Consider the following 23,077-nt stretch of genomic DNA (forward strand, 5'->3'; position numbering starts at 1 on the left):
CAGGCTCATATACTATGTCAATTCAAATGCAGGAGAAGCCATTCAGCTGTGCTAGTAACTCTTATATATGCTCTGTATAAGGCTGTATGGTGACAGCCAGAGTCCCAGGAAATTAAGCAGGAGAGTAGGAGAGCAATATTAGATGGCATGGCCACGTATGGTCTCATCAGTATAGCAATAGGTTTAGTCATGCTTTTTGTCATCAGAGAGTAAACCACCCATTTCAGCATTAAATGGCTGTCACTTTTACTTTGCAAGTTTATCCTATACCATTGCATTGGAAAGGTCTCTGAACAACATTGCAGCATTTGGCTTATTTGTCCAAACTCAGAAGTCCTGTAAAGAGAGTAGGAAAATCTGAACTGAATACATTGAAATTTATTAAGGTAATATTATTCTGTCCAAAAATTATTTATACCTGCTTCCTGAAAATGTCATTGTATGCTGAGTGTGGACAAATTTACCTAAATAACAGACCCTTGCACATGTGTGCACATTAAAGCCTCTATTTCATATCTTAAGAAGTACTCTTTGCATCATAGAAACTAGAGATGGGAGTGATGTGTGAGATCATCTTATCCACTCAACTGCTAATGCAAGTCTATTTCCTGAAGAATATTCTTAAGTATTTCAACTTGTCTAGTTTTCCATGACTGTAACTGTGCTTCAAGTCCATTGGGAGGCTGGGGTACAGCACAGTTATTAATTGTATTTCCCTAACACTCACCCTAAAATTTCTGTTTCCTAAAGGCATTCTGCTATTTCTAGTTACACTATTTTGGACCTACCTACCATTCTGGGAACCATTAAAATCCTGATCAGTTATTCCTTATCCTTTATTTTGCATAATTTTAAATACAGAGTCATCACATTCTCCCTGTCCCTTGGGTTTTCTTGTAGCCAAGAATGACATCATTTTCTTATTTTCTTCAAAACCCAGTTCTTCTGGCATGAAAATAGTTTTTGCTTTGTTCAAAACCACCTCTAAACTGTTTAAAAGTTTGTGAGGTCTACAAAAACAAGACAAAATTTCAAGGCCTTGTAGAGGCTTTATTTCTTTTCTCGTTCACAGTTACAGTTTGCAATGCAGGAATCCTATGACAGATTTCTACTTACTGTGATCCTAAGATTCACTGATACCACTATGATATCTAAAATACCATCCAGCCCTCTTGAAGCCTTTATGTGCTATTATGGCTTTCTGGGTATTTCCTATCCATTTCCTAGTTCAGTGTCATACTTTTTCTGTATTACTATTCTCCCTTTTTTTAGTATTCACTTAAACTTCTCTTTCTATTGACTTATTTGTCAATGTGCTGAACACCATAACCTTTGAAACCAATCATAAGCTTAATTTTCAAGTGGGCTGAAGGGAACAGCAGTCTTCCAGCTCAAATATTGAAGGCTGCTTATATTTCTCTCCCCAGTGATTATCATACCCTTTTGATTTTTGTATTAGGTGTTTATTTAACTCCAGTACTGTTTTATTTCTTCTTGTGACTAAATGGAATTCTAGGCTGCACAAGAGTCCAAGAGATATAATAGGATTCTTCTTTCCAAGGAGGAAATTTTTCTTCAGTGTTGTCTGCTGTTCTTACTTGATGTTTTTGCTCATACTTTTCTCAGAACCACTAAAAGTGGACAAATTTATAAATAATCTAAAGCAATACAAAATTTGGCAAAATCTTCCTGCTGCCCTTACAGCACTTCAAACAGCTAGATGAAGATTCCCTGCAGATTTGTATATGCTCTCAAATGATAATGCTGGTTTAATCAGATGCCTGTTTTCTGGTTGCAAGAATAGAACTATCATCTTTTCTTTAGTCTAAGTTTAATTGTTTTATTGCTTATCTTGAATAAATGGCTCTTGGCTGAAATCTTGAATTTTTCCTTGCCAGAGATGCTGGTACTGTTTATAAGTATTTGACTAAGATATATTGTGCCTATCTGTGCCTAATGAAGCACTAACCAGAGTAAATGATGAATGGCAGTTTAATCAATTCAGTTCATTTGGTAGCCAGCAGAAGCATATGGAACATAAATTTTAACCTCTCTTTTATGAACACCTGATTTATTCTAAAATTTGACCACAACTGTGCTTTCCAAAGTTTTCTTCCACTTTTCTATGCCAACAAGAAGCTTTACTTAATATAGCCATCCTTTGGGTTGTAGAACTAGAAAATGGCGATGTACATTTAATTTTCTTCTTCAAAAAATTTGACTATCAACCCTCATTGTCCTGGAATGTAAAATCGTTTCATTATTGGGTATTTATCAAAGCCTGAGAGATGAGTAAAGCATGGGTTATTTACTGATGCTTTTAGTTAAGTGGCATCTATGAGTACTCAGCTCCAGTCTTAATGAAAATGTGCAACCTGTTTTCATTAAGTTGTTTTATTCTAGAATAGCTTCCTCGCCAATATATGCACACATATCCTAAAATTAAATGCTGCTTTCTGAATGCATCATCATGATGCATAAGCATGAAAAGGTATGTAATTACTATATTCCAAATAATTTACTTCTAAAAACAAATTTAAATGAGAGGTTATTGCTGGGATTTTCTGACACAGAAACAAAACTCTCAGTTTTAGGGGGAGGTGGTAGTGTAGTTAGTGCTGAAATTCTTAGTTCATTTTGATATATGTTTTGGGGATTTGAACATGCTATTACTTTGAGTGAAGAGCATTTTTGTGTGGTTGCTTACACAGACATGGTTGTAAGGGATATGTGGGTGTTTGCATATGAAAGTTGTAGAAAAATGTATGCAGAAAAATGTAATTGAAGAAGTTGAAGTATATCATCAAATTCTGCATCCTATTGATAGCCAAGAGAGATGTTTTCTCTTAAAATTATTTTTGCTGAGGGAACAAGCAGCTCTTGAGATGTTTTCATCCAGAAAAGATACCAGTTCAAGTTTGTAATTTGCTTTCCTTTTGAGATGCAGGAAGTTTACAGGTTATCTGGAATCTGAGATAGAGTCACAGAAGCTTTCCTTAACCTCTGAGAATCCATTCTTTGTGCTGTAGTTAGTATGCCTCAGATATTTTTACAGTCTGATTTCCCAGTACTTTTGCCACTGGCTTAATTCAGTGGGATGAGGGGGACTCATGTGAAGTATGTTTTGTGGGAAACCAAGGACAGGAGCTGCAAAGGAGGTGGCTGTCACAGTGGGGAAAGGAGGGAACCCATGGCTTCTCAACTCAGTGCAGGACCTCTGAGCCAGAGCTTCTGGGGAATGGGGTCAGCAGCTATGGGCTTTGAGCTTCTTTCATTTATGCTGGAAGAGGGAAGAAGAAAGTCCAAGCAAGTTACCAGCCTTTGTTAGCTTAGTTTTGTAGCTTAGTTCAGTGACTGTGAGCAGCCATGTGCCCTTTTCCTTTTTACTCACCTTCTCCCAGATTCTCTTCCTATGCTAAGCCCTGCCAGTATGCTTCCATGTCATCATTCTGTCCCCATTCAGCTTCTCCCAAGGGTGCTAACTCACTGTCACTCCCACATCCCCAGAGTTTATTTGGGAGCATGATGATTATGCTTGGGAAGCACTAACACAGAAATCAGCAGCTGTGCCTTTATTGGTCTCAACACCTACCAACCTTATTCCTGCTACCTCTACACTTGTCTTCAAACACCTGAGAAATGTTCTTTTGTATACACTGATTTTAGCAAATGCACATGCCTGTCCTTCCACCTGGCATCAATTAAGAAAAAAAAATTAAGTGCTGGTAAAGGATACAAAAGCATTGTTGTTGGCTTTTTGGTCTGCAAGAAATCTTTCTAACATTGCCTTTATTTTTTTCCTTCTGCAGGGGAGTGGGTTGTATCTTTGTAGAAATGATTCAAGGGGTCGCTGCTTTTCCAGGAATGAAAGACATTCAAGATCAACTTGAAAGAATATTTCTGGTGAGTTCTTTATTGCTGAAGTAAGACAACAAAGGATCAATTGATAAATGTTCACATATTTCTTTGTGTTAGGAATTAAAGTACTGATAGAGCCCAGGATCAGAAGCCCAGTCCACAAGCTAGATACAGTTTACTTGATATATTTGTGTAAAAAGTTCCGTTTCTAATTCTTTTCACCTAGTATTTTTTTAAAAACAGAGACATTTATGCAATTGTGGAAAAGCTTTCCAAATGTAAGGCAATGGAAATCCAGCCAGTTTGTCATCCTCACTTTGCAGAGGACAACTCTGGATGGCCTTATTAATATTCTACTGATATTGTAGTGTTAATGCCAAGTATTTTTCTGTTATACAGATATATAAAGGAAAAGTAAGTTAGAAAGTGAGGTGAGAAACAGAATAGGAAATCTGAAATCATGCTTATTCTCAGGTTCAACAGGGGTCCTTGACTACTGCTTCTGCAGCCTGGTTAGGGCCTTCATGTGGGTTGCTCAAAGGCACTGATGACACATCTACATTGGGAGTGAAAGAAAAGGCAATTTGTCTCAAACATAATCATAATTTATATATATTTCTACTCAGGGTTGTGGTTTTTGGGTTTTGTTTGCTTGGGATTTTATTTGCATTTGCTCTTTCTTCCATTGTGCTCAGGGTTTGGCAGTTCCCTTACAAAAGGTTCAGGAGCAACTTTTCTTGTCTCCAAATAAAGGTTTATATCTACTCTGATGCCTCCTGGGAGCTGTGCTGTTGTGGAGTGGGTTTGTTCAGGGAAATGGTTTTGCTCACCCAGATGAGCCAGAGTGAGCCCTGCTACTGTTGGGTGGTCATCAGGGAAAGTATCCTAGGAGCAGTGTCTTACCTTAACCTGTCAATCTCTGGATTGCTTCTGACCACAAATTTAGAAGGGAAACATGAGCATACCCTTACTTTCAAAGGTTATTTTGTGAGCAGTCATTTATTTCAAATGCAGAGTATTTATTTGGTATTCTTTTTTGCTCCATGGGGAGAGAAAGAAAGTCTTTCATAATATGTTTAAAAAATTTACATTCTTCACTTTACTCAGACTTGCTTGTGCTGTATCTCTTTTATTGGGACATCAGGGAATTTAGCAAATGCTTTTAGGAATGACTCATAAAAAAATATCTCTGTAAAACAAGGCCTTACTTGATTGTGTTATAAATATAACTAATTTTCTGTAAAATATTTTGTTATTCTGCCTTTTTGGCTAATACCCTGAAAATTCTGTGCTATGAAAGAATAGCTGTTCTGCAGCATAGACTGGGAGCAGCAGTTCTGAGCAGTTCCTGTGATGTGTCTCATTGCTTTGTTTGTTTGCCAGCTTGTGTATTTTAAGCTAGCAACTTCTGAGCCAGTTTCCGGCTTTTGCTTTTTGAACTTATTATACTTATTATTTATTAATTTGAAATTTTCTCCTTATTTATAGAACATGAAATTTTGAAAGAATAAATTCCTCTTTGAGACTTCATCTCATTTATTGCAGTAAAATCTTACTGTTTTTGCTGTAAAAATTAAGGGCACTTGTAACAGCAAAAATCAGGTGTTTCCTTTAGCAGGGCCTTTTTTGCAATTTATCATATGAAATTGTGAGATATAGTGCAAAAAGTGATAGTGATAGGTATATCATATAAATCTGTTTTTGTATGCCTTTTGTAATCCTTTTGTATACTTCTGTTTTTTTCTCTATCCTCACAACTATTTGTGTGTTAAAATGTCAAGATAAATGCAATCTAGGATGAGTTTTGAGGCCTGCCAATTTTTAAAAATTTTGTTTTAAAACTGCAGTTGCAAATACTGAGAACAGTGTTGAAAAAACAAGGGATAATTTATTGATAATCTTTCTTTAATTTGGTCTTTTGCAAAACATCAAATACATAGATAACATTTTGGTCTGGATAGTTTTATGGTCCATTGTAAATCAGAGTTAATTTTAAATCCCAATTAATTAGGCTTTCTAATGGAAGTGTCTAGTTACCATTAGCTAAATAGTTTCAGTGGGTGCCTTCCTAATGTACTCTAAGCATCATTAAGGCTTTAAGTTATCTATTTAAAAGTTATAAACCAAAGAATTATTCTTGTTTGGTTCTGTATTTGAACATAGGGATTAAATTCAGTAATTCTCCAGTGAATCATACATATATAGTATGGTAGTTAATAGCACTGAAGTACAAAATTAATCAGGTTGTTTTACCAGATAACTAATATGATTTACTCCCACACAATGAGCACTTACATAGCTGTGAAAGAAACGGATCAACCAATAAAAGACTTTTCCAGAAAGAGTTCCCACCCTTCATGTTTTCAATATCCACCAGTGGCGGTTTTCTTATAACAGAGGGTTGTCTTCTGAAAATCCTGGAAGGTGCAGTCCACCTTCATGCTAATTCAGTAATCCTTTTGTTCACACCTTGTACACAACTTGCAACAAAAAGGAATATTAATCTGTGTAATATCTGTTGCTGTTGTTACTAGTCATAGCTACATGTCCTTAGTGTGTAAGGAGCCAGGTTGCAGCTTTTGGGGAATTGGTTACATTGTAGTAGGAAAGTGGAAAAATCTAAGAAATAGTAGCCAAGAAAAGTGAATAAAATTTAACAGGAATAACAGTTTAAAAATCTTAAATGGCCATTTGATTTCCTATTGTTTACTCCCCATTATTATGTAAATGAAATTAAAACACATTTTATGTACATTGTTTCAGTGATTATCAAGCTGAAGTCAGAGATTCTCTAAATGTTTTTGTGTATCTCTACTGCTTGCTTTCTTCACATATCTACATAGCAAAAATAGATGCAACAGACAAACGCATATGTTTCTTCCTCATTATGAATGATGTTTATTTATGTTTCATAACAGCTTAATTAAGTGATTGTTTATAGTAGATTAAGAACAGTGGTTGATCTTTCAGTTTTGTTTAAGGACTTTTCTCTTTAAGCTTGTCTCTCCTGACTTCTATTGATTCAATTTGTGGGTGTTTAAATGGTAATATACACTGATTCACTATTTCTATTACAGCAGCTGTTTTTAATAAGCATACTCAGGTTCTATTGCAACCACAGGCCTCAATATAATAGCAAGGGTTTATACAAATTATCTGTTCTCAGAATCAGACCGGCACTTACAGATGTTGATGAATAAGCAGCTGCAAGTTGTTATTGTCACACTTCGAGTCTGATAATATGAATTCTTTTTTCTGCCTAAACTTAAAAGTGTTGATAAGTTCTTTTAAAAAAACTGTGCTTACCAAATGAAATGGGAATCACACATATAAGTAGGTTGCTTTTTCAAAGAGGTTTAACAGTGAATTAAGTGCCTTAATGCAGAGGTGTTTTGGTTTAATCAGTATACTATTACGTCTTTGCTCCTGCATTTTCCTGCATATTGAAACTGGGGTTACTTTCTGGATAGAAATGCATCATAGTAAATAAAAGAGAAAAGTGTAGTATCACAGAATTTGATCTTTAAATCATTCGGGTTGAGTCCAACCTTTGAGTGAATACCATCTTGTCAACTAAATGATAGCACTAAATGCCATGTCCAGTCACTTCCTGAACCCTTCCAGGGGTGGTAACTCCATCACCTCCCTGGATAGCCAGTTGCAGTGCTTAACAACCACTTCAGTGAAGAAATTCTTCCTGATGTCCAGCCTGAACCTCCCCGGGCGCAGCTTGAGGCCATTTCCTCTTGCTCTGTCGCTGGTTTTTGTAATTACAGCCTGTAAGAGCTAACAAGTCTCTTGCCTCAAAGTATTAAACTAATGATGTGTCATCATCATTTTCAGCAAACGTTTTGCTTTGCCATTCTCTGTGACAAGCAGCTTGGGGTTTTGTTGCAAGGTGCTGAGTCTGATGGACTGAAGACATGAAGTGGTAATCTTAGCATTCCTATTTAGTCTTGTAATACATGCACAAGACAGGATGAAACTTTGATCAAGTGCACATTGAGCAGTAAAACCATGAGAATAAGAAAAATATGTGAGGCGATCTGTTGAATCAAAATAAAACTGCACAAAATTGGGAAATATCATTTGACTTCTGATAAGGAGTAGCTAAGATCTTTATCAGTAGTTTATTCCTGTTGATCATTTGTTAGCATACATATCTCTGTATGCAAACTTTGAGGTTTTCAGATCAAGGAGAACATGCCATTGTAAATATAAAATTTAATTGTGTCTAGAAGTTCAAGCTGCACCACATGCCTTCAAGGTAGTCCTGTACCATGGAAAACTTACAGCTCCTTGGATCTGGTGATGATCAGTATGAATTAGTTGAGTGTTAAAGCTGATTACACTGAGCAACCTGCAGTATGCATGTGCATGCCACACTGGAGATAGCACCTTGTTTATAGCTCTGATTTTTATATAAGCATGTGCTTTTATACTTGCTGTTCTTAACAGATTCAAAACAGATCAGAGTTGAATTTCTTGTGTTAGCTAAATTTTTCTTCTGCAGAGATGATTTTTTTTAAGTGGAAAGGTACTTCTCTTTTCTATTTTACGAGAGCTTTCTGAGAGCCACAATTTATCAAAGTGAATTTTCCTCCCAGGCTGTGAAGCCTTCCCGATAAGGGAATAATCTGTGCATTGCCTGAACTTTAGCCTTGGTGCCAACTACACTGCAAATTAGATTTCACTGCAGGAATAATGTACAAAGAGTTCTCTTGGTACTTTGTAGCTCTCTGCACAGGCAGGACAATGGCATTTAAATGCTGGTTTGTCTGTAAATGGGCATTCTCTCTGCAAACATGGTTGTGGGAAGCATGTCCACCACAGAGCATCACACTGCAGGTGGTGTGTCACAGCAGGAGTGGGAAATTGCAGCCAGAAGCTTCTGTCTTTCCTGACACACATATCAAACAAGCTGAGGACTCTTCTCTGATATTGGATGCTATTGCTCTGTTGGGTACCATAATACACGGTATTAAAAAGTAATTAAAAAAGAACAACATACATCCGTTGAGCCCAGCAGTCTGATCTGTCAAAGGGCAACACCAGAAACACCAACTTTCTGCATGGAGCTGTGCAGCAAAGACTCATGAGAGTTTGCCATTTGAGATAGCTATGAAAAATGACATCTTAATTCCAGTGGGAATGGAAGTGTTGCTTCTGTTATTGAAGTTTTAAAAGGCTAGCAATATTATTTTATATAGGTATATATATGTGCACATACTTTTATATATGACTACAAGCATGAAGTGTCTTGTAATGCAGGCTAGTAGTGTTTCCTCCATGACTGATGTTAATAGGTGTTTGTGAAGCTGCAGAGCTTTCTCCATGTGGTTCTGTATCTGAAGGTTTACTTCCTGTCACTGACATCCTCTGAAGCCTGAAATAATACCTTTTCAGTGCTTTTATGGACCCAAAGAAAATGTGCTTTCTGGTACATTGTATTAATAGCATCTTTTGGGAAGCTAGCAATGCTAAACCCAAGGGAGGAGTGCTTTAAACCATTGGATTTTGTAGTTAATCAGTCTGATCAGGTACTTATTCACATTTATTGGTCTTTTTTTCCTGTTTCATTATTTAAAATATGTTTTTCTTTCACTCAGTAAATACTTTGGCTCTGAAACACAGGTTCTTAATCTCTGATGGAATAGATATAATTGTGAGGCTGAACGTGAGCTGAAATTTTATTTTGTGTAGGCATGGTGTTTATGCTGCCATCTATTCTTCTGGTTGGATGAATCTGTTGTAATATAAATAGCTCTTGCTTAGAGGGCAAAGTTGGTGTTTTCATCCCATATCTTTCTTTTTGCTTCCCACCAATGACTTCCTGAGGAAAATGAGGGGAGTTTTTGAAACTAATTTAGTAGAAACATGACTGCTGAGTTCTATCTTCTATTATACAATATGTAACTAAAATGAGAATAGTGCAATCCTGCTAATATATCTACCTCTCCTCTGCTTTATAACAACAACATGCAAAATATTTCACTTCTTTTCAGCACCACTGAAAATTAATTACATAAATATCAGGCTTCCCTACCTGTGGGTCTTCTCTTTGAAGTTGTTAGCACTTATTCAGTATTTTACTGTAGTTGCCTGCAGGTTTTGCACTGATACCACTTTTACAAGGTTCCTCTCTGGGCCTTATGTCTTATGCCAAACTTCAGATGAAAGTAATTCTAAACTAGGCAAGTTAGAGAGAAATTAACCTTTAAAATGAACTTAAAAAAACAAAGTAAATCTTCTATGTGTTTATGCTTTGTAAAGGATTCTGGTAATTTTAAAAATTTCTTTTCATGGAGTTTCAGCTCAATTTTTGCTCTCTGACTGCACTATATTGTTTTGTGCATGAAACTAATCACTACATGAGTAGACTTTTCCCCATATAACCGGGCACAAGGTAAATTATGCTAATTTGCATTTACTTTTTATGAAGAGCTCCCATCCTCACTGTGTCTGAGTGCCTATAGTCTGTGCTGTTCTTTGCCTTATACCCATTGGTATTAAACCCATATGGTACTGGGCGAACAAACTCGGCCTAGGATTGAAAAACAGCAAACTTGTAAAAATGTAGGACAATTTCTAGAGGAGTATTGCCTATGTGTGTTAGGAAAGGAGGCTTTAAAAAATATGCATCTCACACTCTGTTAATGTTTCTTTTAGAAATTGGGACACGCAACTTCCCGTTCATCCATGTTTAAAGTCATAAAAATATCCACCAGTGTATTATGGACACTTGCCAGGGGGACTACCAGCTGGTAGCTGGAGGGAAGAGATGGAGAGGAAATAGTAAATTAATGTGTAACCCCATCTTTATGTTTTGAGGGTTGGCTGGATTTCAGGCCAGCCAGTCACACAACCTCATGCACATAGGTGTCATCTGCCTGCAAGATGTTCCTGTCCAGCCTCCTAATTCTGAGCAAAACCCTGAGCGTGGCTGAGCTGGCATTGCAAGAGTGTGGCTTATTATCAGCTTGGTAGTGCAAAACACGAGGAGGAGTAATTTGCTATCAGAAAAAGAAAACAAATTAAGACATGGTTCAGTGGAAAACAATGGCTTTGTGGTTTTCTTTGGAATCACAATGTTTACTTTCTGCCATATTTCAGTTGCTGAATGAGAAATAGGCTATAATTATAAGGAAGCATTGTTTCTCTTCCAGACTTGCCCCTAGCCTTTGAGAGGGTGTTTACAGGCAATACATTGAAAAAAAGATATGCTGAGACTCAGCTGGTGCAAATCAGTACCTGGTGTAAATCAGTGCACTGATTCACATCTTCCCAGGCACCTTCCTTTTTGGCTCCTTACACCATAGAAATATACTTCTTTGCCATGCAAAATCCCTCTCTGTGCAGGTTGTGTCCACATGTGTTATGGAGCTATAATTGCAAACATTTTTGCATGCAGGTGACACTGAACAGAAAAGCAGTTGCAAGCAATTTGTGCATATTACCAATGGAGCTGAAGCCAATTCTGAGCAGAGGTGTTGATCTGCTATCCAAAAACTTTTTCTACAAGATAATATTGTACTATAAAAAACCACAGGTACATTAAACAACTTACTCTGGTACGCTGGCTTTATTTGCTAGGGAAGATAATAAATGATCAGTCATCAAATATTTGCTTTGCTTTCTCTTTCATAAGTAAAGAAACAATGTTCATTGCACTTGAATCTTTTCCCTTTCTTCTTTTACTTATGTCTGAATTGCACATTGCTTGCCAAAAGTGAGTTTTCTGAATAGCATCTTGGTGGCCAAAATTGTTATTTATGATCTGTAGCAAAAGTCAAAACATCCTTAAGGTTGAAAATGTCTAAAAATCAATGTTAGGCTGTTTTAGATGATGACTTTGGAGATGGGTTGTGAGAATTATAAGATTGATATGTCTTTCCTGTCTGCACGTTTTTTAAAAGACTTCAAAAATAATAGCTGATTTCTTCTGCCCTCCTAAGAACTGGTAAAAGTAAATGGCTCTTTCTATCATGGTGTCTGGGGGAAACTTCCTCTTCAGCCCATGCTCATGCTTGAGGTACCATTTGCAGTAAGCCTAATGTGAATAAAGGTAGACTTTAATATCTGTTTTAGTGTTTCCCTAATCAGCGTCCTAGACCAGGTATTAATTTAGCAAGGTGCTGAGCACTTGCCGTAAGATTTGTCTTCAACTATCATTTACACAAGCTGCTGATCCTCATTGTCTTTCTATAAGATAAATGTAAATTTTGATATAAGCTTAGTGATTTCAAGAGTCTTCAAGTGTTCAAGGAGCAAACATTAATACACCTTGAGAAGAACAGCTGCTTTTCTAGTTCATTAAATGGCTATGGTTGAATAACTTAGCCATAAAATTTTCATATGTTGAAAATTTTGTATAACCTCAGTTAAGTTTTAATTATACATATAACAATGCTGTCTCTCACAATTCCTGTGTGCCCACTATTTGTGTGGTGCCATTTCTTATGAGACTTGCATGGAGAAAAGAAAATCCTGCTGACAAAATCAGTACTGATAAGTAGGAAAAGGAAAGAAAAAGGGCTATAGAAATGAAATGTATTCTGGCACATAAGAAAGTGTAAAAAAAAAGCCTCATAAGATACTGAGAGTAGGAGAATTACCTGACTAGGATCTTAATGCAGTAGGTATTCTTAAGTGTCTGAATGTGAAACAAACAGAAAAGGTTCTGAGGTATGCAGTATTATGTTTTATTCTTGTGCTTTGGTTCTTCCTTCCCCAGTCTTCTGAGCGCTCCATTTAAAGTGACTTGGAGGCTAAAGCAAACAGGATTCTCCAGCTGTCAGTTGCAGGAAGAAAAATGTCCTGTGTTCACTGTTTGTCTTTGGAGTGTGCATGTATATCACTGTGTAGCAGTATTTCTGGCAGCTGAGGTCTGTTTCCAAGTACATCACAGAAAGCTAATAATATATTTTGTGAGACCATAGTGAGAATTCTTCACAGTGCTTTTTCAGGGAAGAATAGGACCCAAATAGCTGTGGTGCAAACTCTCAAACCTGTTGGTGATGGAGCAGAATGGCATAAGCTAAATTCTTAACAGAGAATGTAGTATGGTGCAGTAGGTATGTTCTCACATAAATATGATAACCCCGATGAGGACAAATCAAAGAAAATTTTTAGCATCTACTAAAAACACTGGAACATTACAGCTAGATTTCTGTATCTTTTGATAGGTGAGAAATCAGTTGACTTTGTAAGCTTTCAATTGGATTAAACTTTATTACATCATAAAGAAAGATGTATCATTTTAGAATAATGCCTGCTTACTTCCTTTCACAAATATTTTAAAATATTCTAAATTTATGTCTCTTTTTCAAAACTGTTATTTGAATTATAACTCATTTTCATCTTAGAACATATTATATTTGGATTTTTAATCTGTGTATCCTGAATGTGATTGTTTTACAATAGCTGGTAATTGTACTTTTCTTATAAGAGAAACAAAAGTACATAAATTTTGTATCACTGAACTGGCCCTTCATGAAAATCAGAGGGAAAGCAGCCAAGGATTTTATTAATCCTTTAAGTATCCTTCACGTGCCATCTTGGTGTGGATCCATAAAACATATTGCCCTAATTACTTACAAAGAGACCTTAATAATTTGGATTTTGGAGATCCTGTGCATTTTGGTATAATCTGCTCTGGTCTGAAGATTGACATATTTGGTTAATGACATTGTTATGCTGCTGAGCCAGCTTACTAGAGTGTGTTAGTATTGCTCCTTCCTTTTGGAAAGGGAGGGGTAGGGATGAAGTCCTGCTGACCTCACTGCATCATATCACTTTATCAGCTGCTCAGCAGTTCAAAGTAGTTCAAACTGTAGCCAGGAAAAATCACCTTTTGTTTGTTTAATTGGTCTTTTCATGAAAACTCTGCAATACCCTATTCCATAAAAAAAAATCAGATCAATGAATGTAGCTGAAAACTAAGGGTAGTGAAACACCTGTTTGTTACTAAAGTCATCTCTTCATTGGGCTTCATTTACTTTCAGTAAAATGTACTTTTGGTGCAGCGTCCTATCACTTCTCCTTTATATTATCTTATTCTTGCCAATATTCTCACGATTTTGTTGTTTTTGTGGCCTTTAAACTACCTTAATGATAACATTGTGCTGCTCATCTGCATTCCTCACATAGTCCAAGAGATCAGCTGTGCCTACAGTGCTGAGAGGTTGATTTTTCTCTCTGATAACTTGTGTAGTTGATTGTCTGTGTTTCATTGGTGTAACATCTCCCTTTCTTCTATTTCAGTGAGATCTTTTAAATTTATGTCCAAAACACCTTGTAACAGCAGAGTTGCTCATGTTAAAGAGTTAAAGTTGTCATTTTACTGTTTACTGATACAGTTGTATCTGATGCCCCATCATTTTTCAGCCTTTGTGTCATCAGTATTTCAGGCCATGAATTTCTGTGGACCTTAATGTATTGGGGATGGAGGATAAGAAATTGTAACTCCAGTCTTTCCCTTCCTCTCCCTCATTATTGACTACTTGTGGCACTGAAGCTCATTGTCATATATCTGTACAAATTTTCTCTTTTTTATTTGTGTATCCTATTTATTTAGTTATCCATTTCCCCCTCTGGATTGCTTTAATTTTCTTTTTCTGAAAAAATGTGGAGCATGACATTAGGTGTTAAATAGATCCAATCTTTTGAGAATTTTCTGTCACTTACTCACACTTCATCACTAATTATTTCAGTGCAAGCCCCCTCAATTAATTTTGGAGCTGTAGGCAGTATGTTCTCCAAATGCTGCCCAGTCCTCTCAGCTCCCTTCTCCAGTGAGTAGAGAGGATCAGTTCCAGCAGCTCCTGGGAAGTAGTTCCCTTTTGCCCAAAAGTAAATGCTGCCAAGAGCAGGAGCTGCCACTGCAGCTGTCCTGCAGATGGCTTAAAGTTTAATTGGAGACAGGAGATGACTACTCCCTAATCTCTCCTGCATGGTGCTTTTGATAGCTCAGAAGTCATGGACAAAGTTACCAAGTGTGCCAATGTCAAAACAAACAAGAGGGTTCTCTAAAACTGCCTCTTCCGGTTGAGATACACCAGCTTTCACCTTCATTTGAATAAGCAAAATGAAAAGTCTTAGGCCATCTGCCATCTGCTTGTTAAGGCCACAACTGCTAAATGAGCAGTAAATGGTTAAATCAGTTTCCAGTTTTTGAAAATTTTACCATCTCAACATTCTGTAGTCTTTCAAAACCCACTTCTGATCTCAATGTTTGGCCATGTACTTCATGGTGTCAGGGCAACGAACCCCTTCCTCTTAATGGATTTGCAAGGAAAGTAAAAGAAAGAAAGTGTCAGAAAAATGGGTAGATGTTTCAGCAAAGAATTCACTGGAGATTTCCAAAGTGCTCTGAGTGAGGTGTGTTAGCTGACTATGCTGCAGTGGAGGATACAGGTTCTGTTCAGCCTGTCTTCCCACAGATCTTACCATCCTCTGGATGAGAATGTGTAACTCCTGGGATTCTGCACTGACCCCACTTAAAATGTCTTGGCTGCTTTTATAGCCGCTCTCTCTCCATCAGACGTAGGCTGACATTTCCCCCATTTCTAGGAAAAAAATATTTCTGTACTTCCATTTTTCATTCTACTTGCTTGTTCAGTGCCCGTGATTCAGAAGGATAGTATAAAACTCTTTTCTTTTGTAGCAGCACAATACTGCTGTTTGGAGTGAATACACCAAGCATCATGCTGTGTTTTGTTGTAGGAGGCACACTTCGAACTGTATCGCTTGAAATGGATTTTAGTGATAAGGTTAGACATTTTTAAAAGTGATTTGATTTGGGAATTCTGATAAGCTTCAGTGTAGGAATCAGCTGGATATTTAGACATCCAAGAAGAGTACTCTTATCCATCAGACATACCCATCACACTGGAGCTCATTATTAATGCCCTCACTGTTTCAGAAACATTGTAACACCTGAACCTGCACATTCTTCAAATGTCAGTATGAATGGCTGCCTTCATTTTCTGCAGACTGTTGCTTAAAAAAACTTGATAAAATACCTGCTGCAACACTGAGCTCCATGTGGCTGCACAAATCTATTCAAAATTGAGATTATTACAAGATCAAGACCTTAATTGGCAAAATAAGGAGCCAGCAAACTTCTGGATGATCTGATCAGATTCTACTGTCTCGCTGTTTTGTGATGCTGAGCACTAGGCTTCATATATGTCTCAGCGTATGTTATCTCCCCTGTTTTTTTAGGTGAGAAAAAGAATTTTCATGATACTGCTCTTTTTTTTTTTTTCCCCCAGACAGTGAGCTCGGGCAGCTCAGTTGGCCCAGCCCTAGTGTTCTATGTGCCTTAGCACAACAGCTTTCCTCTGCAAGTATATTTCTATCACGTAGGCAGCACACGCCATGAGCTCCTATTGTGCTGTTCCTTGGGCGTGAGGAGTGGCGAGTCCTGGTGTGTTGTCATTACGAGGCACAGTCATTCCCACGATGTGCTGGGACTGGGCACCAGGCCAGAGACAAAATGTTTCCAGTGTCAGGGAAGTGCAGTGTGCATTCACTGCTTCAGAGTGGAGGTTTGTTCTGGGGAAGCGTGGACTAGTTTCTGTGAAAACCAATGGGTCAGGTCCTGGTGCAGTGACAGTCCCTGTGATCCCAATGTGATCCCAAATGTTCTGGTTTGTTTGAACAGTTGTAGTTAAATTACACCATAGTGAAGAAACATAATTTTATTTTAAATAAAAATGTTTTTCTTGCTATTTTTATGACGATTCATAAGAATATGCATACTTTTCTATTAATTATTTAAATAGGCTTTCCAGCTGAATGGCAGCTTTAAGCCCTTAAATATCCTGATGCAATGGTGTAGCTTGGCCTGTGCCAATGCGATTGGACACTGCTACACTAGGTAGGAATTCATGTGTGTTAACTGAGCCAGTTTTATGGTCTTCAAAAAGACCATAAAGCCAGCTTTATGACCCAAAGGGAGCATTGCTTTTCCGATAAGCCAGCATTTCCAAAAATACCCTGTGAAGTACATACCTGGAATTCAAATGAGCCAGCTGCTGAGCCAGCATGGCAGGGCTTCTGAAAGTGCATTTCATAAAAGCCTCCCACAGGGTTTTGGCTTTTATTTTTATTCCTCTTTTTCAGTTTAAAGAAAAAAAGTCAGTAAAAAATAGAAATAAATCTTTAAAGAGCATGTTTAGGAGAGGACTGTCTGGGTGGGTTATTCCAAAGGCTTTGCAACCTAGACAGGATAGGAAATGTGAAATGCAGAGTATATACCTATGTGTACACAGTAAATCAGAGCAGATTTTAAGAATGTGTAAACAAGCATGACTTGTGAGCCATGGGGTCCTTCTGGCAGAAAATTGCTGTCTTTGTAGTAAAGAAAACCATTCTGTTTGTTCCCAAACAGTAAGGAAGAGACCTTCCAGCACAGCTATCAGCAGCAGCTGCTTCTTCACATGTATTCACACCAATCTCTTCTTTGGTGAAACCATTCCCTCTCTGTAACCTTACTTGAGAGCTCACAAGCTCTGTCAATATCAGAAGACCAAATTTTCTCCTTGGGGGAGAAAAATCTCCTGAGGTCAGCTTTTGTCTTCTACATGAATTTTCTTCCCAGTCTTTTCCTGATCCACAGCTTTGAGTTCTACAAAAGCTTTAAAATTCTTTTCTCTTCTTGCTAAGGATCAGTTTCATCCTGTTGAGTTCTTTTATAGTTTCTGCAGCTCCAAAGCAGATACTAGAGACACTAAGTCTAGTTTAATGTCAGAATTTTTAAATTCTGATTATGGGATTGTTTGCTGACGGAAGGAGACTCCTGAGCAGAGATGGCTGGGAAAGCTGAAAGGACAGGTTGTCTGTTCTGCTTTTAGCAGTTCAGCATGGAGCATCCCTCACAGAGGAGCTGTCTTTCCACTTTGGAGCTAAACAATCTCCTTTTACCATATGCATCACTGTTTAACTAGTTTTTGATTTGTCAAAATTGCTGCATGGTTGCACTGGTTTGAGGGAAAGTGAAGTCTTTGTCAGGAGTTTCCTTTTTCTCCTTCTGCTGCTAATTGCAGATTATGTCTCTACACCTAGGCCCCTCGGTTTTCGAAGTAAGTTTGCCAAATCCTTTTTCTTAGGGGTTTTTTAGCATTCGTCTCATATAAACTTTTTAGTAAGAATCACTAAATAAAAAAAACCAGTTTCTTCCACCATGTGAACTTTTATGAATGTCGTAAGTTACTAAAATAGGGCCTTATGATGAAATGGGCTGACTCCCTGTAGGAAGAGGATGTCACAGCCCTCTACAAGTTGTTTCACACTTGGTTTTTTCTCATAGTGAAATTTAGATTAAATACTCTAGTTTTGCACTCATTCCAATTCAGTTTGGATAATAGACACAATCAGTTTCTAAAAGTCATCTCATCAAATCACAGAAAGAGCCCTGCCAAAGTGTAGTAAATATTAAGCAGGTACTTTTTGGAATAAACAGAACTCTTTCCTGACTGAGCATTTAAGGACACTGGCATGTCAAATCCCCATGGTGCTTTGCTGTAAGGCTGGGGATTTCATTTAATCTTATCCCGATGCTCTGCAGTGCCGTGTCTGCAGTGGCGCCTGCTCAGTTCCTCCTCCTCCTCCTCCTCCCAGCTGTCGCTCCCAGCCCGTGCAGAGCGAGTGGGCAGAGCCTGGCTCCGTGAGGGCGGACAGCTGTGTTTGGGCAGTCTCCAGTCCCCCTTGTCTTTCCCATGCTGGCACAGTTGCAGTGGTGTCTCTGCCAGGGTCCCTCAAAAAGGTAGCTGTAGTTACCATGATGCCATCAAGATTTTTTGCCTTTTCTTTTATACCCCTGTTATACCTTTTCTACAGCTTCTGTATTCTTAGTGCTTTTTGCCTACATTCTTGGACTTGTTTGTCAAGCTAAGAGACTAAACATTTTAGAAGCTTTGTAGGTAGGGGATAGTGTGCCCCAGACCCCAAGGTCCTCTCCAGAACACATTCTGTAAACCAAGATAGAACCATCCAGGGGAAGGTTCCTTGGGGAGGGGGGCTCACTCGAGCCTCTTATTGGGGAATCTTTAATAGATATGCTAATTAGTAAAACCTATAATGTTATACCAGATCTTTTGGGGCATATACTCAGTGGGGTGCATTTCAATGCATATGACCTGGACGTGTGCACCTAAGGATCCTTAAAATAAGTACCAAGGTAAAATCCCTTTTCCCCTTCTAACCGTGTATGACTCTTGATTTTAAGACCAGGAAAAGGCATCAACCATGGGTATGAAGAGAATGATGAGTTTACTTGTGCTGCAAATGGTATCAAAACAGTGTTGGGATAAATTTAACTTTGCAATGCAGACAGCTACTAAAATATTGTTTATTTACACAAAGTAAGGTTGGAAAAAATCACATATTAAAAAGGTTTCCTGGCAAGACTTCATTGTATTTTGCCTCTGTGGGGAAAGGAAGTTAAGAACAGTTGGGCCCTCTACTGTTTCAAGTACCTCATTTTTCATCCTTGACAGAGCTAAAGCACAAATATTAGTTGAGCTTGATTTTTTTTTTTTTTATGAATGTGTGTTATTAAAATTTTGTGGGAATGTTTTGCTTCCTTCATCCATTCTGGCACATTACCTCAAGGTTTTAGAAGACAGCTTCATCATAAATCACTTCTTGTGCTCAAAGTGGTTCTATTACCCACATATAATGGAATGATGATACTCTGCCTGACGCCTGAGTCGGGCTTTTGTTGAGCCTCATCTATTCTTGCTGCTTCTTTTTTCACCTTAAAGAATAAGCCTCAATAACTTCTATTTTTTCACAAAACAGCATCATTTTCTGTACAGCAAGAACAAGTTTATGGGGTTGGTGAGGAGGCCCATTCTTTTTGTGTTGCTGTTGTGTCCCAACCCTGTCATCTGTGTAGCAGGTATTTCCTAAGACCCTTGAAAGAATTTAATACCTTCCTTTTTTCTTTTTTTTTGGTTAAGACCATTCTTAGGTCATTCACAAAATAACTTGCAAAATAAATACTCTGATCACTTTTTTTCTAACCAGCCTTGTTTTCTCTTAAATCCGTAATTCTGATTTAATTTCCTGAATGAAAGCAGATCACGTTAAAAATATTCTTTCGCACATTACCATTGTGCATATAAAATGGTGGCTGTTAAATTTCTTTTTCCTCTTGCCATGTATTGTCATTGCAAGGATTTTTTCATGACTTTGGTAGCATTTACACATAAGGAAAAAAAAATTACCACCTGTTTTACGCATAAAATTGAGAATAAGAATTTGAATGTCTTATTTTGTCTGTAAAGAATTATGTGTTCTTGTTAAATACTTCTGTTTTGAAGAGGAATCATACAAGTTATGTGTTCTGTATGCTTAATCTGTTGCATTACATTTTCTGTATGCTTAATCTATTTCACTGGTATTTCATTTCTTACCAGTGTGGGAATAATGACGGGATATTTTGATGACAGCTGACTGAAAAAAACACAGAAAGTTTGCTATGTAAGAAAAATAATTTTTACTAATATATGGTTTTCAGGTTCTGAACAAGGCCTTTATTGCTTTCCACGTGGGAAGAGACTGCCTAGATTACACAATCTTAGTTCAGTTACTTTAACTTTGAATTGGCATGGATTCCTGGTTTAGGAACTATATATAATTTTTGCCATTCATTTAATGAAGTAAGGCTTCAATATTCTAAATCTCAAGGACAATGAATAGGCACGTGGTCTTTACTCTTCATGAATCCAAATAAATATATTGTTGCCATCTTAGCTGATAGACATTGTTTTTTTAGTGAAAAATGAGGTGACTTTTTCACTGCAACTGTGAACCTTGGGACTTCCACAACATTCCCAAGGGTAAAATCTGTTCAGCCCCAATCTAACAAACCTGTAAGTGCATTACACAAATTAATAGATTTACAGGCTCTTATGGAAACTGAGCTGCGAAAGCAAACCTCTAAACTCCTGATGTGAAGAAATGAACGAAATGACTGGTATTGAGGCAATTCCATTTCTGACTCTGTCTTTTGGATATTAAAGTTGACACTCAGCTGTCACCATTGTGCCCAGCAGGGAGTCAAAGGAAGCCCCACTGCAGTTGTCAGTCAGCAGGCTCTGAGTCAGCACGCATAATACACAAATTGTTGCTGAATTTTTTTTCTAACCTGTTATACTAAAACCAAATGCTAAGTTGAAGGACGAAATTCATCCTTTGGTCTTCACTGCTACATGTACTTTGTGCTCACTGACGTTATCAGGTCGTAATACAGAACTTTCCCAGATTATGAAAGGTGTGGTTCAGATCTACCTGACTCTACTCCGCAGGAGGGGAATGTGGCTGTAGGTGGGTCATCTGGACAAATGGCTTAGCACCAGGACAGACTGTGGGAGGAAAGATCACATAAGCTTCCCATCTTCCAGAGCAGAAACTCCGTGTTCAGAGGTGGGTCTGAGAGTGATGGAGCTGCTGTAGAAAAACTGTGGAACTCACACTGCTTCTCAAGAGCCAAATCTACAGCAGAAATGTACTTTCCTCTAATGAAGCAGAAAAGAACATGTAGGTTTTTGACTAAGTTGAAAACTTCATTCAATATATATGTTTTGGAAGAATAGAGCAGATTTTTGTTGAAAAACCAAACACCTGAAACGTCCAAATCTCATGCAACAGAAAGAGATTGCTGATTTGGAAATGGGTCTGCAATGCTTATTCTCTTTCTCTTTTGATTAAGTTCAGTTCCTCAAACAGCTGTAGTCTCTCATGGTACATCACAGCCAAAGATTCACTAAATGCAGTATGTTTTATCCAACAAAAAGGAAGACTGGAAAAGAAATCTCGAATATCCTTCAAAGGAAAAATAAAATAAGAAAACATTTTTACATCCAGCTTATAACTTTTCCCATTTAAAATTGCAGAGCATTTTTCAACAACCCCCTCTTTTTTTTTTTTTTTAAAAGGAAAAAAATGCATTCTCCTGACAATTTTTTTTTGCTAAACTTTCTTTTTTCATCAAGTTGACCTAACATTAAAAAAATTTAAAATTCTGCATATTACTCGGCCTGATTTCCATAATTCTTGTCTAAGGAAAGGCAGCTCATTTGCATTCTGGTCTTGTCTTTCATTCTGCTCTGAATAATACCACAGGCTGCAGGGTCTTTGTCTTGTTGAAGTCCAAACTGTCGCCTTTCTTGAGGATCATCAGCTCTAACAAGGGTTAAAGTGTTATATCAGTTATATGCAGCTTTATATATTCAAAACTTGTCCTGTAAAGGGAAATGCTTTTCTTTATTAGTTATGCCAGCAATTGGGAAAGAGAGGAAAGATTTGCACTGCTGCTCATCTAATACATGGCAGTAACGTGGGATGTTTTTGCAGTCGAAGCAGAACACAGGACAACATGACTGATTGTGTTGGTAGAGTGGTGCAAAGCTCACTGTAAACTAATTATTCCCTTGTACACCAGGGAATGGTGAATCTTTGCAAAACCAGATGCTAACCCCAAAACTGTTCTTGTATTAAAAAAAGTAAGGCAGTGCAGTAGCTCTTGATGCATTTTTGTTGCATTTCCTAGGACATCCTTCTACATCATGCTTGTGTAGGGAGACTTGTACCGCGGGTTCTCTTTTTATAGCTTTTTGCCAAACCCTCATGATATCAACTGGCAGTATAGGTATTTGACCCTCAGTACTCTGATGTACCTAAAATCTGTTATTTTTATATAAATTGACTTTGCACCCTACAAATGAAATTAGAATCTGATCCCAATTTTTAATAGCAAGTTTCAAATGAGAACATAATTTTATCTCCCTTGTCAGAGAATAAAAGAGCCCAGAGTGTTGTCTGCAGTGTGGAACAGCAGAACCCCAGTAGATTTTTGAGTTTTCTTTGCAGAACCTATTACCACCCTGGTGCCTGGAAAACATGAAAATCATTCCAAATTCGAGAACTGTAGATTATTCTTGTGTTAGTAATTCAATTTAAAGAAAATAGGATATTAAACCATGCAAGCTGAATGCTTACCTTGCTGAGAAACAAATTATCAGTAGAGAAAGCAAACAAGTTAGTCTTATTTTTTCAAATAATTCTTCACGCTAAATAAAAGGTTGTTTCCAGTATTATGCTGGGGCTTGATTGCCATGACAGCAGCGGCTATTTTTATGGTTCTGGAACATGAAATGGAAAGAAAAAGTGTTATAATATAGAGGAGGCAAAACTCCAGGTGGCATGC

At 37.6% G+C, this 23,077-nt stretch overlaps 1 protein-coding gene across 4 annotated transcripts in view; it reads left to right on the forward strand.

The window, feature by feature from the left end:
• CDK14 (cyclin dependent kinase 14) overlaps positions 1–23,077 on the forward strand; it is a 334,987-nt gene that overhangs the window by 204,800 nt on the left and 107,110 nt on the right. For all 4 annotated transcript variants that reach the window (XM_069006789.1, XM_069006790.1, XM_069006792.1 and 1 more), the window contains one exon: positions 3,810–3,903. In XM_069006789.1, coding sequence (XP_068862890.1) covers positions 3,810–3,903 — 94 coding nt within the window. The remainder of the gene's footprint in view (positions 1–3,809; positions 3,904–23,077) is intronic.

This window comes from Aphelocoma coerulescens, chromosome 2 (genome assembly GCF_041296385.1).
Source record: "Aphelocoma coerulescens isolate FSJ_1873_10779 chromosome 2, UR_Acoe_1.0, whole genome shotgun sequence".
Lineage (NCBI taxonomy): Eukaryota > Metazoa > Chordata > Aves > Passeriformes > Corvidae > Aphelocoma > Aphelocoma coerulescens.